General features: G+C 33.9%; 1 protein-coding gene across 1 annotated transcript; it reads left to right on the forward strand.

Annotated features, from left to right (window-relative positions):
- Window positions 1-5759: 5759 nt before the first annotated feature.
- On the forward strand, window positions 5760-15140 carry LOC110614043 (J domain-containing protein spf31). Its single transcript, XM_021755493.2, has 9 exons — window positions 5760-6005; window positions 7747-7837; window positions 7939-7999; window positions 11329-11406; window positions 12008-12081; window positions 12581-12694; window positions 12788-12895; window positions 14569-14607; window positions 14774-15140. The coding sequence occupies exons 1-9, from the start codon at window positions 5905-5907 to the stop codon at window positions 14858-14860; spliced, it is 753 nt and encodes a 250-aa protein (XP_021611185.1). The 5' UTR covers window positions 5760-5904; the 3' UTR covers window positions 14861-15140.
- The last annotated feature ends 1022 nt before the right edge of the window (window positions 15141-16162 follow it).

Here is a 16162-nt window from a genome sequence, read left to right on the forward strand (position 1 = left end):
TTTTCAAGTGTTTTAAGGTTTTAAGTAAGAAAGAAATTGATTTTTTGAAAGAAAAGCACCATGGAGGAAAATCCAGGTTCGGCCGCCGAACCTCATATTCGGCTGCCGAACTTGGTGGAGTTTTGGAGTTACCTTTGGCTTCCAAAGGTGGTCTGGCCAGCCACCTATAAAAGGCCCCATGTCCGAAAATGGGCGAGTTTTCTCCTCCATTTTCGGGCAAAGGTGAGTTCATGCCTTTCTATGGTTGGTTTTGAGGTTTTCCTTCAAAACCTACAAGTTTCTAACAAGTTTTAACTTGGTTTTGAAGATTTTGAGCTCAAATCGAAGTTGTGAAACTTGGAGACCTCCGGAACTCATTTTCCCCAAATCTCCAAGTTGGATCACGCATTCTTTCGATCTTCAAGAGGTAAGCGTCGATCCTCAAGTCTTTGATGTTTTGAGCATGTTTTGAGGGGTTTTAAGGGGTATTGAGGCATGATTAGGCTAGTTGTTAAATGTTAGGGTTTATGTAGATTTGAGGATAAATGTATGTAATGTGATGTTATGTTGTTGTTTGTTGGGGTATAGGATAGTTTGAGACCCCTATATACTTATGAATGTGTTTATGCATGTTTAGGAGTGTTGTGTTTGAGTTTGGAAGGTTTGGGAGGCAAAATGTGCATAAGGGATGAGTTCTGCCACTTTTGGAAGAACTCAGGTTCGGCAGCCGAAGGCACTTTCGGCCGCCGAACCTGCCTGTGGAGGCAAGCTTTTGGCTGCCGAACCCTGCCCCTAAAAGTTGGACTTTCAGCTCTGGAGGGGAGTTTCGGCCGCCAAAGGTGCCGCCGAAGGTGCATGAGTTTTGTCTCTGGAAGGGACTTTCGGCCGCCGAAAGTGGCTGAGTTTCGGCTTTGGAGGGACTTTCGGCTGCCGAACCTGCTATCAAAAGTGCCCTGTTCAGCCTCCCTTTGTATGTTTTCTATGATTGTTTTAGGGTGTTTTAGGGGGTTTTTGGGGAGTAGTTTGGAGTTATGTTAGTGTATGTTTGGTCCCTCATTTTGAGTCCACCTGTGTAGGTTCGGACCCGAGGAACCAAGGACCCCAGCAGTGAGCTAGCTGCTTCAGAGTCAGCCTGAGGTGAGTAGAATGAATCTTTATGTATCAAATTAAATCAGTTTTGAGCATGTTCATGCATCATGAATACCATGTTATTTATTAGGTTGTTTGCATTAGAATCCACGAATATGTTGCATTGCATATTATGATGTTGATGTGGATGGATGTTGGATGACCCATTAGTCCTCGATACGATGAGATCGGATATGATATGATATGGAAGTCCAAGTGTGGCCTGCACTACGCCCCCGGCACGATTGGATATGTATGATATGTTATGTATAAGAGAAAGACCAGGTGTGGCCTGCACTACGCCCCTGGCATGATTGGATTATGTAGAGGGTTATTGGTGACGAGTCCATCCTTGATGTGATTTGTTTGTGATGTGATGCATTTCATGAAAGCATGGATTTTAATATAATATTTTTACTATTCTGCTCACTGCTGGGCTCTAGTAGCTCACCCCTTTCCCTTAACCCCCAGGTTTGCAGGTTCGGGATAGACCGGGAAGTCTTCCAGGTTGAAGTTATGTCTTTGTAATAGTTAGTTATGGACATGAATTGCAAAAGATGTATTGTAAAATAGTGCAAAATAATGTATTGAGGATTAGTATTGTGCTTGGCCCTAATGTATGAGAATCCCCTGTTATACATGATCTTTTGTTAATATTTTAATGTTAAATTATGTTAAACCAAGCTTGGCATATGTTATGTTGACCCAACTAGAGCATTTGATGAGGGCTCTAGTATGGGAGTTTTTTTATGTATTCAGTTTTAGTGCATGCACAAGTTGAGCTTGGTGAATGAAAAAGTTTAAGTTTTTATGTAAATGTATGATCATGTATGGGATTTATCAGGTGTAACAGGTTGTATGTTAGGCTTGGTACGGGTCCCAGCGACCTTAAGTCGATCTGGATCCTAGCGCCGGTGGCGGTCCGATTTCGGATCGTTACAAGATGGAGCCGACGATGGCTTGGCTTTGGAGAGGCATTCGGCCGAATTGGAGAGGAGAACCAAGGAGGCGTGCGGCTTGGAAGAGAAGCTTTTATAGAGGAGAGTGTTGCCCTAAGTTTCCTTGTGAGGTGGAGCCTTCTTTTGAATTTCAAATTTTGAATGTCCTCCTTTGAATTTTGAATTTTGAATGCTTGGGAGGTAAGTGCATCTTCTTGAGATTTGACTTCGTGAATAAATTGAATTTTGAATTTTGAATGCTCTTGAAGATTTGAATTTTGAATTTCAAATTACTTGGCTGAATGTACTTTCCTTATTTATCTCCTCTTCAGTTGCAACTTGGCATGCTTGTTCTCCTTTATTCCATTTTAGGCAGTTTTAAGAGCATTTTCACCAAATTACCTCTTTACACCATTTTCTACAAAATAAGATCAAAACCACGAAATTAGGCATAAAAAGTGTAAATTTACATTAATAACATCATAATAAAATGGTCTAAATTTGGATTGATCTCTCCTCAATTGGCCTTGAGCTGCTAGCCTTTGATTGGATGCTAGACTTGACTAGATGGCAAAAGGTTTACAGGAGCCGAAGGTCTAAAATGTTAGAAGAAGCCCTAAAAATGTGGTTACAGAGAAGTTCCACAATTGAGGTAGGGGTTGACTCATGGGTTAGGGTGTAAGCGATCCCTGCCTCATGAGAAACAAGAGTTTGAGGTAGCTCTGTGCTGACTCCGGTAGGCAAGCCCCCCTTGCCTCCCCTTACCATGTCAGAAGTACTTCTTCCATGATCACCCGAGGAGACCTCCCTGCCTAAGGCTTATGTAGTTGAGCCTCCTTGACTAGCCTCATTCTTTTCTTCTAAGGTTGAGGAGTATCAAACCTCTGAGAAGAAACCTACGAGTTTTTCCAAGTAAGGCCAACTAAGGCCTCTTCCTCTTCCCTCGAAGAAGGGTTTGATGGAAGCACTTGGACAAGGGGTGTCTTAATGAGGCCATGATGATTATCCTTCTCTTGGATGACATGTTGAGCAGCATCTACCCCTGTGGCTTCTTAAGTGCCTCCCTCCTTGGCGACCTCTAGGGCATCCCCCTTGCAGCAACCTCGAACGATGGGTCCATAATAGCCAAATGCGCTCCTCCCATTGAGGATTAAGACCTAAGGCATCATGCATGACCTCCATTATTTTTTGAATTGTGAATTGCTCAATGGTTTGCTTGATAAAGTCTCTAGATAGGGTAAAATTTTGGGGCACCACAAGCTCTTCCATCGGAAGAATGGATTTTGCAAATCACAAAAATAAGTTTTAATAAAAAAAGAAATCATAAACATGAAAAATCAAAATAATAAGTACCAGTAGCATAGCAATGTTCCCCAAGAGGGAGATGTATGCACTTGAAAACATCATACTTGTAAGGGAGAGAGGTCAGCCGAGTAAAGTACAACTACTCCTACTCAAACAAGTGAAGGGAAGTGTTGAATTTAGAGTCATCACTTCCATCGGCAGTGTCAAAGCCCCACTCTTGCTCTCCACTCAAGCGAACGATGGCAAAACTCTCAACCCAATGACGAATGGAGTCCTTGTGGCTGGTAAATATTGAAAGGCCCATATGACCACAAAAGCTCCAGAACTCGTGGTTTGACTTGGTGATCCTAAAGAGCGACCTAAAGAGACTTACGGATAGTTTAAAACCCCATCTCCAACACACTACCTCAAAAGCCTTCATGAACAAGATGGAGTTTTGAGTTAGCATTCTAGGGGAGACCCGATAAAACCTAAAAACCCTTATGAAAATTTGGGAAAAGGGAAAAGACAACTCATACTCAAACTGCTTTAGGAAGAAGACTAATTTTTTTCTCCATTTTGAGCATCTTTAAGACCAACAGGAGGAGGAGAATAAAATAACATGATTCTCTCAGAAGAACGAGGGGCTTGGATGTAATAAGAATCCGTAGATAAGAGTTCCCTAGGGATAGCCCAACGAAGGTCGCTAGAAGTAACATTGAAATGTAACCTTTTGACTAAGGAAACTCTATAGGAGTCTTGACAATAAAGAACATACTTGAAGCAGGAGATTCCATGATGTAGAAATGAAGAAGAGGGAAAAGAGCAATGTGGAATGAGAAGATTTGAGAAGCTAAAGTAGATTATGGCGAATGGGAAAGAGCTTTCATAGCCACAGAATCCGAATGCATTAAATAAAATACTCCTAAAGAATCCCAAACGACGGTTTCTCAAAACTCCTCAAATAATCATTGTCTTCATTTATGGCACCTGTTCAAAAGCCAATGACGGATAAAGCATGCTTCTCGGAGTAAAATGCATAATGAACCATCCACGATGACTTGATGAATTTAATTTGTTCCTCTAGCCATCATAAATAACCCTAAAAAAAGCGAAAGGGCATTTAATAACATATAAGATATAAGTCTCACTGAGATCTGGATACATTTTTTCAATCCTTTAATCACGGTTCAGAGAACTCATTTTACTCGACCGGACTCTATTATGTATAACCTATCAAGGATCTGGTCAAATATTAATATTCTTAATTTCATTGTTCCACGAGACAACAACCCAATCACCTTCTCGTACGAAGTCTTAAATGCACGTACAATGGCAACTTTGACATAGCGTGTATGTCAAAAGGAGTATGAGTTTAGTTGACTTAGTATTAATCAGCCAACTGCCTACCATTAATGGGTCATCCTAAAAACCCGCCAAAAGTGCAAATGTCAAAAGGGACATGCTACACACTAATTGTGTATGACCACAGGTATATATACCCCTATTCAACAGATTAAGGATGATCTCTTTTTCATCTACCCAATATACCATTTACAGCTTTGTAATCTTAGCTTTTCCAAAAATAATATTCAGCTCCATTACTCCTATTTACTACTCTCATTTACTCCTCATCTGGATCATTGACTCTCTTGAAATTATTTCGCCTAAACTAGGTGACACGATTTCACAATCTCTTGGATCTCAACATCATCAAATAGGAATAAATTCAATTAAACATTTATATTTTTAGTCAAAGTTAAATACATTTAATTTAATTTTTTTATTAATTAAACTCCTAAATAGTAATTTTAAGGCCAAATAAATTTTGATTTAATAAAATATTATTTTTTAATAATAAAAATATTAATTTTTAATAATAAGGTATTATTTCAATTTTACAATTCCAAAATTTATTTACTATTTTTATATATTTTTAATTTTTTTATTTTAATTAAATACTAACTTTTTGATATCTCATATTACAAATATGTTAATAAAAAATTAATATTATATTAAATGAAAATTTATTTACTCTTAAATTTAAAATTTTATTTAAAAAAAATAAATTAAATGTATTTAACCCTTGACCAAGAGTATATAAATTTAAATGGAGTTATTTGCTTTAATAAACTTTTATAATTATATTAATTAGTTTATTTTTAATATTCAATATTGATTTTAAATAATTTTTCCTGACATAATTTTAACCATTGAAAAATTGAACGTGGATGAATGATTTCTCATATTTTAATCTTAAACAACAAAAATAATTAATATTTAAAATTAACCTAAAATTATTATAAAAAATGAATTTACTATAATTATGAAGAAAATTTAAAAGAGCGATTTTTACTACTAAATTATTAGAGTAAAAAAAATGATAAATACCAATATTGAGTTGGTCGATTCAACTCGGTTGCTTGCCCGAGTTGCGGTTTGAAATGCTTCATTTTCCGAGAGATTTCGACTTTTTTAGTATCCCGAGTTGTATCCGTAACTCGTCACAGAATTCTTTGGAGCCGATACAGAAACAGAGAGGAGGAACGAGATTACGTAGAAGCAAAAGCGAGCTATGGCAGGCAAAAGCTCAGCCAACACCACAGACGAGGATTTGCTTCTCAAGAGCTTCTTCGCTGAAGTTAGCGAAGTCGAGAGAGATAACGAAGTCGGCAGGTCTCTCCCTTTCTTTGTGCGTTGGAAGTATAAATTGTTTGTGTTTGTTTATTATGTTTTCCTATATCCTGTTATATTTTAATTGTTATGTTTATGTAATTGATTCTCTAATTAGGGTTTCCATCAAACTGAATTTTTCGTGTGATTTCTAGAATCCAGTTTGGATTATAGTTTCCTTGGCGAATTTTATTGTTTTTCGTTGTACAAAATTTCTGTTTCTAGAAACGGGCTATTTGCGATTGTGATGTTACACGTTTTGGGCTTGTCTTTGAAATTGGATTCAGAAATAAAAAAGAAAGAAAGCAAATTTGTGTATGAATCTGCTTTATATTTGCAATTGAAACTTCCCAGAGATGAGTTGAATTTAGATATGGTATGAGGAATAAATATTTATGATTTGGGCTTATTATGGTTATACAAGTGAGGAAGTATTTCACTCTTCAATGTGTGTGCGCCAGAGAGGATTTTTTTTTTTTTTTTAAGGAAGAGTTTTCTTCTTGTTCTCATTCAGGTAGGATTTAAACAGTGGAAGGCTAGGAATGAGGAATTGGACTTTGAACTGTGGATGTATTTGTTCAAGTGCTTTGTTAGAATGCTTTGTGAACAGAATATGAGAACAATGAGGATATTAACTCGTGCACTAGATGTGGTTATCCTAATTCTCAATGTGGAATTCAATTGAATTCCATATTTTGTGTGCTCATTTTTTAGTAAAAAATTATAATTCAATTATATAAATTCAATTGTATGAAATTGGTTTTGTCAAAATCAATTCTTATCAAATTTGGTGGAATTTGAAATGATTAAACAAAACTTACATAAAAATATGTTTTTTTGGACTAAAATGCGCATATAAAAAAAATCTCTCTCAATTATCCATCTCCCTATATTTAATCAAACTACATTGCCTAAACTATAAAGAAGAAGATGGAAATCATTAACTAGCATTTTACTGTTTATATGTCTATATAACTATATAAGATATGATATTTTATTTTTTGTCGGAACTTTGTAATATCTAATCTTATTATGCTCGTATTGTGTTATATATATCTCCTATATTATATATATTTATGTGAATTCATTAACTGTTATGAATTTATTATATATAATATTTTCTGGAAAATTATAATTTTTTTTTTAAATTTTACTCTTGAGGATAGTTTAGGAAATGTCATATGGAATTCAATTAAATCTACAATTTAAGTTGTGTCATACCAAAATATGGGAATTCATTTAGAATTCAGTTGATTTGCACTATTTGTGGAATCGGGAATGGAATTGAACAAAACAGTGTTTTAGTTTTTTCTGTAGATCAAGTTTTAATGATCTGAGTGAAAGTTGATTTGTGGCTGAGAAAGATATGGTGAGTTTAATGGCAAAAAGAAAGGAGAATGGACACTTATTTTGTGTGCTTTTTTCTTGCACTAAATCTCTATTCTTCTCAGATTTTTTTTTTTTTTCCTTTTTTAATGGCATTCATTTTTCAGTAACGAAGCATTAGTTTATCTATCATCCTTCTTCATTTGAAATGAATCTCATTCCTTGAGTTGAGTGTAGTGTCTTATGCCATGAATTCCACCCCTTTTTTCATTCTTTTGCTTTATTTTTTTTCCCAATTTTTAAATTTCTCTATAGAATTTAGGATGATTGATTAATTAATTGTCTTTAATGTGGACAGTTTCTTTTCTTTTCTTCTAATTAATCTTTTTTGCCCATGAAACTATTTCGAAAACTTTAGGATTCTTTCATGCTTCAAGTTAAATCCATTTGAGTATCTAAATCTACCATTCAAAGCATCTCCAGAGGATGTAAAGAAGCAGTATCGTAAGGTGCCTGTCTCTTCAAATGTTATTGAATCGATTATTCAAATTATTTTGGTTACCCCTTTATTCTGTGACTAACTGATATGCTCTTTACCTAAAATGTGTAGTTGTCTTTGTTGGTTCACCCTGACAAGTGCAAGCATCCACAAGCGAAAGAGGCATTTGCAGGTATGTTCATCCTTATAGACAAGGTTTTCATTTTCATTTTACGGGAAATTATTGTCTTTAAAAGAAAATAAAAGAAAATCAGCCTAAAACCAAATTGGTGTAGAACCGTTAGAATATTGGGAACAAAGGTTTAAAGTGATTCTTTGCCAATGGTTTGTTGTTGGTTGATGTGCAAAGGATGGTGGGCTTGGGGTGGCAGTGGCTCATCTATGTTTTTGCAATGGACAAAGACTAAAGGAAAGAAAAATGTGAGGGGGAAAAAAGAACACAGACCATACAGAATTGGATACCTTTCTCTGGTACCAAACCAAATTGATGTAGAACCAGTGGAGTTATGGGGAATTAGGTGATGTAAAACAAATTCTCAGAGGGTAGAAGAATGTCTCAATATGATAATTAGTTCAATGCTAAACATATAAATTTAATTTACCCTTATATTTATAGAATATATTTTACAATTTCAAATTTCAATTGATAATTTAATGATGATAATAAGAAATTTTTAATTAAAAAAATTAAAATACTTAAAAATTCTTTGCCACTTCGTGTCTACTACAGTCATCTTATCTCCTTCTAGTCAACTTATCCCCTATTCATAACATTCTCCACCTCTTGAAACCATGCTTGTTAAATCTGATCAGCTGCTCCAATCTATGAACAGAAAAATTGGAAATAGAGGCATTATTGTCGCTCTTTGTTGGTATTTTTCAACATTTTAGTGCGAAAATCCTCCCTTGACAAGAATAGCACTTTCTTCTTCTGCCTCCAAATTTCAAATGCATTCTCTTTGAGTAATATATGCCTACATGATCCCAGCTCAACTATACTATTCCCAAAATTCCAACACTTTTTTCTGTAACCATCTTCTTCATAGGCTTCCACATTGTCTTCTTGATTTGAAATATTCTGAACAAAAACCCCATTCTCATGTTCAAACACTTCGACAATTCCAACAAGAAGAAGACTATGTTCAATATTTTCTCCAGTAATAGAACAAAACCCAATTTGTCTTTGGAGAAGACACCTTCTTCCAAGTTTTGCAATTAGCAAGTCTCATCCTCTTCCCCTGTTTTTCTTTGGAATATTTCCAAGCTCCACTTCTTGATATCTTGAATTTACAAGGGAAGCTTCAGGGATGATTTCATGTTCAAAACCTTGAACATTCTCATCATTTGCACTATTGACATCATGAGGTTCTTTGCCCCCGAAAATAACTAATTCATTCTTAGGTAATTTTAATAGTACCAACAATATGCCAAGAGTTTCCAGAACTATCTTGATCCCTTGAATGGGGGTAAAGAATTCCCTTGGAATGGGTAATAGTTCTCTGCTCTCAGATTTTCCATCTTTCTTTCCTCTGTTTTCAGTTTTGAGCATCCCTTCTTCACTGCTACAGATTTCCTTGCACTTATCACTCATCATAATATCCATAAAAGCTCGCAATTCCTCCCTTAATGCATCATTGTCTTTGGTAGACTGCCTTATTTCTTTTCTCAAAGTAACCCCCATCATAATTTTCATGAAGGATTGCAATTTCTCCCTTAATGCATCGTCGTTGTCTTTGGTGGACTTCCTGATTGCGCTTTTTAGTCCATTCATCTCTTTAACACCTTCTAGCCTTCTACACCTTTTCTTGGAGAGTCTTCATCTATTCTTCCGATTTTGCTACCCTTAGCATCATTGTACTAGCCATAATTTCAATTCCCAAGAACGGAAAATCAATTCAGTCCCAACAAATGAAATTTCAAGGAAATAATGAAAGAATTTCAAGAAGGAACCAGAAATTGGCTAAATTCATACTTGTGTGCATATACTTTAGAACTTTTGCCTATCAAATACCTCAACTTCAATCGTGACCTAATAAGCACTTAAACATTTAAAAAAAATTACTTTTAAACATAATTTTAAAATCATAAATTTGAAAAACTACTTTTAAATACAACTTTAAAACTATGGACTTAACCATAAATTTAAGAACATACTTTCAAACACAACTTTTAAACCATGGATTTGGCAAAGTGTTTAAAAGTAATATTTTTTAAAATTTAGGTGTTTATTAGGTTACGATTAAAGTTGAGGTGTTTGGTAGGCAAAAATGATACAATCTAGGTGTCCGGGTGTCCAAGTATGTATTTAGTCGATAGCCACCAGAAATTTGAGAATGAAACCATGAACGGAAATTGAGAGAAAAGAATCAGATATTTAATATTTTCTAAAATTTGTCAACAGAGGAAATATGAGAAATCAGAGGGAATTAGAGAGGAAAGATAATTAGAATCTTGATATTTCTTGGATTTCCGAGAAGGACAAATTCTTTCAAGAAGAAAGAACAAAACTTGATACAGAAAAGAAGAGAAATCATAAGGGGAAGGAATTTCAGGGGAAAAGGGAAGAAGTTAGAAGGAGAGAAGGAGAAAGAAATCTAAGAAAGAAGAGGAACAGAAAGAAATAGAGAGAAGAATAGAAGAAAAACCTGTGGAACCAGGTTCTTGCTCACAGAAAAGAACATAAATTAGTGAGGGAAGAATAGAAGAAAAACATGTGGAACCAGGTTCTTGCTCACAGAAAAGAACATAAATTAGTGAGGAGCTAGAAAAGTTAGAGAAGGAATAGAAGAATAGAGAAAGGTGGAATTCTGCATTTGCTATTAACTTTTTGGAATGTTCCAATACAAGGACAACCCTCCTATTTATACTAATTCCTATTTGTTAGTTGTAACAGAATAACTGCTCTGCCACTTTGTGCCTATTACAGTCATCTTATCTCCTTCTAGTCAACTTACCCCTTATTTATAACAGAGTCTTGAGGTATTGGAGCTCCCTCACTTCCACAATAGGTTCAGGATGCAAGGGTTAGAATGAAGGCAAGGGGAAGGTAGTAGTTGAAGAAGACTTCCCTGTCCGTAGACCCATGACACGATCACCAAAGAACTCACACTATCCTTGTTCATTTATGGAAAGTATCTTTTAGATATTCTTGTCATCTTAAAATTTAGTAACTTAGTTCATAGGAGCTCACTGCTTCATGAAGGACGCATAGTAAATGAAATTAAACGGTGGTTGCAATTGCTTTCAATGCTGATCACCATTGATAATTTTTAAAGAAATTGCCACAATTGAAGAAAACTATTTGCACTGTATTCATTGCATATCCTCTTCAATTCTCCAATCAATTAAACATTTGAGGCACTGATAAAGGCGAGTCATAGTGTGTGTTTTCCCAATTCCCATGTACAATCAAATATATATATTGAATGAAACTTACTAGTAAGAATTGGATCACCATTGTTGATTTTTTTTATTATTATTATTATTTTTTTAATTTGGCAGCATTGGCAAAAGCCCAACAACTTTTACTTGATCAACAAGAAAGAGATTATATTCTTAGTCAAGTTACTGCAGCAAAAGGTCAGTCCCAAAAAGATTTTTTTTTTCTTTTGGTTTTACTGCATCATTAATGAATGATATGTGGATTGGCTAATCCATACTTCTCTTGCAAAGAAGAGATGTTGATCCGGTGCTTTTCTATCTTTTTTTTTTTCTCTCTTTCTTTCATTCTGGAGAATATTTTCCTTTGTTCTATCATCTATGAATATAACATGAGATATATATTTAACCGTAACTAGGGCATGTTTGGATCTTCTAGTGTATTTTAACCATAACAAGGACATACTTGGATTTTCTGTAAGTTTTGTTATTAATCTTGCAACTTCTGCAGCTGTATGTGGAGTCTGCTATGATAGTGCAGTCCGTCATTTTGAAACATGGTGTTCATTTATTAAATCTTCACTTTCTACTTTATTTATAGAGAGAATTTAACAAAATGCGCATGTCTGCTGTATATTTTTGTATTTGCACATACATATATGTACAGTGTATGTATAGATATATTTATTGCTTAATGCCTTCCACTGCATTTTAGTTTCAACAGTTATTTTCTTTTTTAGTATGTTTTCTCAAATTGACTGTATCAACTAAGAGTTTTTAGTTAATACAATGTGAACTGCAGAAGAACTTCTAGCAAAGAGGAGGAAACAATTGAAGAAAGATACAGCCAGTAAGATAAAGTCATTGGTTGATGAGGTATTGTTCTTGATCATTTTGCATTTGTGTTTATTTAGTTCAACATGTATCCATTAACTTTAATGATGATAAAGATTCCTTCAAGCGCTAAACATCTCTCACTGTTTGTCATATTTCAGTCCTTTTTTTCCATCCGTATTAATTTCTGGTATCTGTTATTATTGATTGTTGCATTTGAGAGTTACATTTAATTGATAATTTTTTTCTTAATGTTTGTAGAACTTGAAAATACTATAGTAATTTGCAGAATTCCATAAGAAAAGTTATTTTTTAATGGTCTTATAAATATTCATCGAGTATCTGTTACCTTGAAGTTTGAATATACTTTCACATTTTCCCCATGTATAGTTAAGAGGAATTGGACCCTACTATAGCCTCTTGGAAATCTAAATCTAAATCTAAATCTTCATCTTAATTGTATGTTCTATGTTTTGCTTCAAAAGGAAATAATTGCTGTAGTGAATTGATTGGTCTATATTGCCTCTTGGATGTGAAACAGGGAAAATATGACCAACAATATGAACAGTCTGAGGAGTTCCAGCAGGAACTCAAGTTGAAGGTGCGCGAAATATTAACTGAGCAAGAATGGCGAAGAAGGAAAATGCAGATGAGGGTATGCTAGAAGTTAAATCATTTTCCTTATTTCCTAGATTTTCTAGTTAAAATTATTGTGCTTATGTTGATTGTATCTTGTGTTGTCTTTTAGATATCAGAAGAGGAAGGTAGATTGAAGAAGGATGAAGAAGAGCAAAAGGAAATGTGGAAGAGAAAGCGTGAACACGAGGAGCAGTGGGAAGGAACAAGAGAACAGAGGGTTTGTTTCTGACTTTGACTATTTAATCTCATTGTCTCTGTTCATGAACCCTCACAAGTGTCAACTTAATTTTTTTTCCCCTTTCCTGATGCTATCTAAAGGGCATTGCCTAGTAGATCTGAAGTATCCAACTGATGGTTTTATATATCTGCATGACATGAAATGTCAGAAGAGCTATTGAATTTTAAATAACTTGCAAGGCATTTTGTGCACTGTCAAAGGAAGAAAGTTGCTATGCCTATAATAATCTTTACTAGCTAATTCTGTGTCATGAATTCTGTTATTCTGTTTCCAGTGAACTGCAAATGTGAAGCTTCTTTGCTAGTGTTCTGCATGAAAACTTTTGTTTATGACTTTATTCCTCTTTTGGTTATTATTGAGAGTTGTGATGAAGTGAAGTTGAGTTTAACAATAAACTATTTGAGCGAAACTTGAAAACTCATTGCTTGAAACTTGATTCAAATAGATGAAGCTTTATTTTGATGCTTGAACTCGGTTGGATAAACTCAAAACTATAGCAGAATTTTGACTTATCTCAAATCAAAGTCCAAATAAACTTGAAGCTTGAACTGGTTTTATTTTGTTCTTTTATGTATATACATATATGAGAATGTTAGCAACAATCACTTTTTCAAGTGACTGTCCAATACTCTCCATCCTATTGGTTGGAGGTATAATAATTAATGATTTATTGAGGAGACAAAAAATAATAATTAATATAATAAATACATTTTAACAAATAGGATGGAGAGTGTTGGACGGTCACTTGAAAATTGTTGCTAGCATTTCCTATATATTCACACACACTTTTTTATGGTAACATGGTGTAGATATGAAACAAATTGAAAATTAGTTCCAATTCTATTCAATTAAATTAAGTTGAATTCAAATGTAGTAGAGTAGCTTGATGTTGTTGATGTCAATGGTGATCAATGATTTGCTAGAAATCTCTCTGTTTGTGTTTTTGTGTTGTATGTGATGTGAGAGAAAGCCTCTTTTCTTTCTGTAGAAGCATACTTAGTCTCATGATAGAAGAATGCATCAGATAGCAATATCTGTTTGTATTGACTCATCAAGACTGGTAGCCTTTCCGAGGTCCTACACTTTCTGTCTTTGACTTGGAAATTTTATCTACTCTTTTTCCCCCTTGTCTTTGGTTGTAATTTTAATAAATTCTCATATAGATTGTATTGCATTTTGTTTTGATTGATGGAACTTGCTTGTTATTGTTTTTGTTAGGGAATTACTATTTAGTCCCTATATTATGGAAAAACTCATTAGTTGACCTTTCAGTTTTGAAAACTACATTAAAATATTTTTGAAGTTTTAAAAAATCTATTAATTAATACTTTCATTAGTTTTAACCGTTAAATGTTTTACTTTTTAGTTTTTATGGTGTAGAAAAATTTATTAGTTGGTCCTCAAGTTTTATAAAAATGTCTACTATTTAGTCACTCTAGATTGAGGGTAGTTTAGACTTTTGTGCAACACTTGACAATTAAAATTAACGGAGGATTAATTAGTAGACTTTTTAAAACCTCAGAGATATTTTAACTATTTTTCAAAACTAAATGACCGACTGATAAGTTTTTCTATAATACAGGGATTACATAGTAATTTTCCCTTCCTATTATTACTTGATACTGCTTTTGACGTTACCACTTTCTCTTCAGGTTTCAAGCTGGAGAGATTTCATGAAGACGGGGAAGAAGGTAAGTCCATATACTGATGTTATTGTTGTTGTTATTAACTAAGCTGAATGATGAAAAATGATGCATATAGCTTACTCCAAATAAGTTTGGGATTAAGGTTTAGTTGTGTGTTTTCTTTTGAAAGAAAAAGAACCTTATTTCTGACAAACAATAAAAAAATGAACAGGGTAAAAAAGGGGAAATTCGGCCACCGAAACTCAAGACAGAGGATCCCAACAAATCCTATGTTCAAAGGCCCGTAAAGCGAGGTTAATTGTAGATTTTGGGATCAACCAAGTTTTCTAAAGAGTGCTTTTAAAAACTGTGTAACAGTATATATTAGATTTGATATGAAGGCTAAGGCCAAGCCACATGCTGCATTTTGATGTGCCTTTGTTTAGCTAACTGAAAAAATGAAAAACCCTTCTGAAGGGTTTCCAGCCTTTAATTAGGTTCTGACTCCTCACATTTAAAAGAGATTGTATAATACATTGTTTATTGCGTCTTATCTTCAAATCCTTGAAGAATCAGTTTAAACAATTACTTTTGATTAATGTTTGCTAGTTTCTAAATTATTATAGGAAAAAATTAGAGTATTCGATGGTTTTCTTTTTAAACATAATTGGAATGCAAAATGAAATTATGGATAGTTTGTAGCAATTAGATGTTTTCATGTTGTGCGGCGGTTTGATCTGAGTCCATAAGATTTCACATGACTAAGTATAGTGTTGGCTATGGATGGTATGATGGTATAAAGTACACTAGTCATGTAGTCTGGTATGAAACCAAATCAATTCAATTTAAAATTATATTGAGAATTGGTTTAAATTGATTTGATATAATTCAATTTTCAGAGGAAACTAGAATGCGTTTTTGAAAATTTTCAATTGTGCGTTTTATCATAAACGGAGCAAAGTTAAATAAAAATTAAACTGATATCAAATTCAGAGCCGACCTATGGCTCAATCCCATTTCCTAAATTTTAAATCGAAATCAATTGGAATTGGCTTGGTAGCCACTCCTAAATAAAGGGAACATGGCATAGTAGATCTATTAGATTTCAATTGCAAGTAGGTAAACGGGCTTGTTGATTTTTGAGCGTTTATTTAATTGAGACTAATTTAATTTGGCCATTTTATTTCCACTATTGTCACAATTCGATCATGTGACCGTGATTGATTTTACGAATTGGCGAATATAGGCTCCTGAAAGTTACAGTCAAGTGTATTATTTAGAGGTGTGCGGCACCGATTTTGGTACAATTTTTTATAGAAATCAGAAGGAAACGTTAATTTTTAAAATTTTTTGAAATTAGAAATATAATCAAAATTCGATATGATTTTGATACGGTTTTAATGACTTTTTTATTTCAATTCAATTTTAGTATCGATTCTTATTTTGATTTCGATTTCGATTTTTATAATAAAATTTAAATTTGAATGAAATAATTAACTACGTTTAACACAATATTAATATTATTTATATTAAATTAATAAGTTTCTCATTTCAATTTCAAAATATTATCAACCATTCACAATATAATATCGTATTTTCATCTAAAATATATTCTAAAATA

The sequence above is a fragment of the Manihot esculenta genome, chromosome 4, assembly GCF_001659605.2.
Source record: "Manihot esculenta cultivar AM560-2 chromosome 4, M.esculenta_v8, whole genome shotgun sequence".
Lineage (NCBI taxonomy): Eukaryota > Viridiplantae > Streptophyta > Magnoliopsida > Malpighiales > Euphorbiaceae > Manihot > Manihot esculenta.

Bases quoted from the DNA above. Each gene is read 5' to 3' on its own strand.
- LOC110614043 (XM_021755493.2), top strand. From the start codon at position 5,905: ATGGCAGGCAAAAGCTCAGCCAACACCACAGACGAGGATTTGCTTCTC. The intron at 7,838-7,938 runs GTGCCTGTCTCT...TAAAATGTGTAG, and splicing joins TAAAGAAGCAGTATCGTAAG to TTGTCTTTGTTGGTTCACCC. The intron at 8,000-11,328 runs GTATGTTCATCC...TTAATTTGGCAG, and splicing joins AGCGAAAGAGGCATTTGCAG to CATTGGCAAAAGCCCAACAA.